Raw genomic sequence first — 2717 nt, 5'->3', positions numbered from 1 at the left:
AGGACTCTTCTATTGTAAAGGACTTGTTAAGGCTGTTGAGAGGTCAAGCTGAAACCTTAGTTGATTTTTAAGGGGGATGATCTTGTAGCACAAGATAAATCATGTGCAGCCACACTAGTGGTACAATCCAAACTTTGAGCTGTCATAAGATGTCTACAATTCTTTATGAGATTAACAGAGATTAATTTTATACTCTAGATGCAAAAATCCAAAAAGGAATTCTAGTTTGATATTAAAGCAAAACAAGGCCGAGTTTGAAGGTTTTGATATATTGATATTTTCACAATAACATATTTTGAGGCACCACTAAATTAATTCACACTGTTCAATCATGGGCCCTCTTGCATTTGGCAAAGTAATACTATTTTCACTGAATCCCATTAATTTCTGTAGAAACTGGAAAGCTTACATTACCACATGATCTAGCAAAAGTATGATGAGAATAAATTGAGGACATGATTCGTTTGGGAAAAATCCAAGTATAAATTTAATCTCCAATCTTATGAAAGAGTAATTTAGTTTCCTTTTTTTCAACCCCAACCATTCCATGCCAGTTTGGAATCAGCCGCTGCCAAACATAAATTTCTAAAAAACAAACATTTGTGAACAGGCACCTATGGTGCCACTGCAGAAAGGACGCAAACAGCATCTGTACTCAGTGAGATTCGGAGTTGCAAAGATTTACTGAGCCTTACCACTAAGCTTCAAAGTAAATCCCTGCAATGATACAAGCATCTGCTGTAGGATCTCCTTGCTCATTGGGTCGATTAAGTCTCCTTCGCTGTCAAACTTTGGTGGTGGGTTAAATGCAGGGACAAAAAATTCTGGCTTGTTAATGAAGTGAAGATCAACATAAACCCCAACTTGGCGCAAATGGTAATGTGATCTTCCACCGCCGAAACCCCCTCCTGTGCTTATAATGGCAGCTGCCTTACCAGCCCAAACATTGGCAGGTCTAGATCCCCAGTCAACTGCATTCTTCAATGGAGCTACATTCAAAGGATTAACAAAAAAAATGAAGTTAAAAGAAACTCTTGATCTTTAGTTTTCTTTAACTCTCAAGTCCAACAAGACTGCTGTAGATTCAACCACTATTTTCAGGGGAATAAGATCAACACTACCATACCCAATAAGAACAAGAGGGAGTTTAAATGAAAACTAAACCAATATGTGGAAAAGATTATTTGACTCCATCTACTAGCATTTCTTTCCACTCTTTGCTGTATAAGATGTAGGGAAATACGAAAGATAGGAAACATTTCAGTGCTCATATTGTAAGCTGCAACCTTGCTTCTAATCAAATTACTCTTAACCATTCCCAGTTGTTCTAAACTAGTGAAAGGCTTATACCATACCCAATAAGTGAAATTCCTCCCCTTAAATGAGGAAAAAATGGGTCCAAATACCTAGAAGGCAATGCTTTCAGAACAACAGAGGAAGTAATCCAAATATCCCATAACACCAGAAAAATAGGTTGTTAAACAAAATGTGGTTAATCTCCTTGAGGTGTATGATGCATGGAAAATAATTAGTCTAAAAAAAGGGCACCCCCAGAACAACTAGTCTAAAAAGGGTTTATCCATTCAGACTCAAGGATTTTCTACCACTCTCTCCCCTCCTTTCAAGGCATCTGAAGCACCCATGAGTTCAAGGTTGAGGGTTTCAACTCTCAGAACCAACCCTACAGATAATTTCAAGGATAAATTGTTTCTCTTCAGTCACCTAAAACTAGAATCCCGGAATCTTCAAGGACCCTGCAGCCGATAAGAAAACCCAATTGGCGTCTTCAACACCCCCTTCCTTCCCTTTCTAAATTCATCTCCAGCTCTAAAACAAAAGCATGTACAGCAAGACCCAGAAACTAAGATTCACAGATAAGAAAGAGAAGAGCAGAGAGATTACGAGTAATCGAGTAGTTGTACTCCGGTGAGGCAAAGAGAATGCTATTGGCGGCAAGAATTTTTTGACGAAAATCCTCAACCACCGGAGGGCAAGCCCCATTGACCTCAAGATCAGAATTGATGAAAGGAAGATGTCCAATCTCCAAAAGATCAATTTCCATTCCCTTGATGGAATCCTGGCATATTTGTTGGGCTACAAGAAAAGCAAAGAATCAGATCCCAAAAGCACCAAAAAAGAAACGTAGAAAACAGAGTAGACGATTGAAGTTACCAGCTCTGACAAGGCCAAGGTGGTAGGAGCCCTTCCTGAGAGAACCGCAAAGAGCTGCAACTTTGAGAACCATGGCTTCTTCTCTCTCTCTCTCTCTCTCTCTCTCTCGGCTTCTCTCCTTTGCTTTGCTACTCACTTGCTCTCTGTGATATGAAGTTGGGAAGCGGGAAGCACATTTATGGGGGAGCTCAATAGAACCCGGAGGCTTTAGCTTCTATTGTGATTGAACGGTCAGGGTCTGATTTATATTTAAATAATAGAATCTAACGGCCGGTGTTTACTTTAAAAAGAATTGATAAAGAGCGCAAAGGGACACGTGGGAGCACGAAGATTGGTGAGGGAACCGTTGATGGTGTCAGTTTAACTACCTCTGGTGACTAGGTTCCAAAGAACCCAAACACTCATTGGCTATTGGTTGTCAGTTGACACGTCAGAAAGGGCGTTATTGTGGCATGAAGGAGGCTTTATTCCTAGTTCTTAGGTGAAACAAAGTGTCTCATTATTGAAAAGAATCCAAGAATTGAGTATTCTTATCAAATAGCTGA

At 39.7% G+C, this 2717-nt stretch overlaps 1 protein-coding gene across 1 annotated transcript; it reads right to left on the bottom strand.

Moving 5' to 3' along the window:
- Positions 1-234: 234 nt before the first annotated feature.
- On the bottom strand, positions 235-2368 carry LOC122062065 (NAD(P)H:quinone oxidoreductase-like). The gene is made up of 3 exons (XM_042625706.1): positions 2173-2368; positions 1903-2094; positions 235-989 (listed from the first exon to the last, which is right to left on the bottom strand). The coding sequence occupies exons 1-3, from the start codon at positions 2243-2245 to the stop codon at positions 682-684; spliced, it is 573 nt and encodes a 190-aa protein (XP_042481640.1). The 5' UTR covers positions 2246-2368; the 3' UTR covers positions 235-681.
- Between the last annotated feature and the right edge of the window lie 349 nt (positions 2369-2717).

The sequence above is a fragment of the Macadamia integrifolia genome, chromosome 14, assembly GCF_013358625.1.
Source record: "Macadamia integrifolia cultivar HAES 741 chromosome 14, SCU_Mint_v3, whole genome shotgun sequence".
Classification (NCBI taxonomy): Eukaryota; Viridiplantae; Streptophyta; class Magnoliopsida; order Proteales; family Proteaceae; genus Macadamia; species Macadamia integrifolia.
This window is presented reverse-complemented; position numbering and strand designations above follow the sequence as displayed.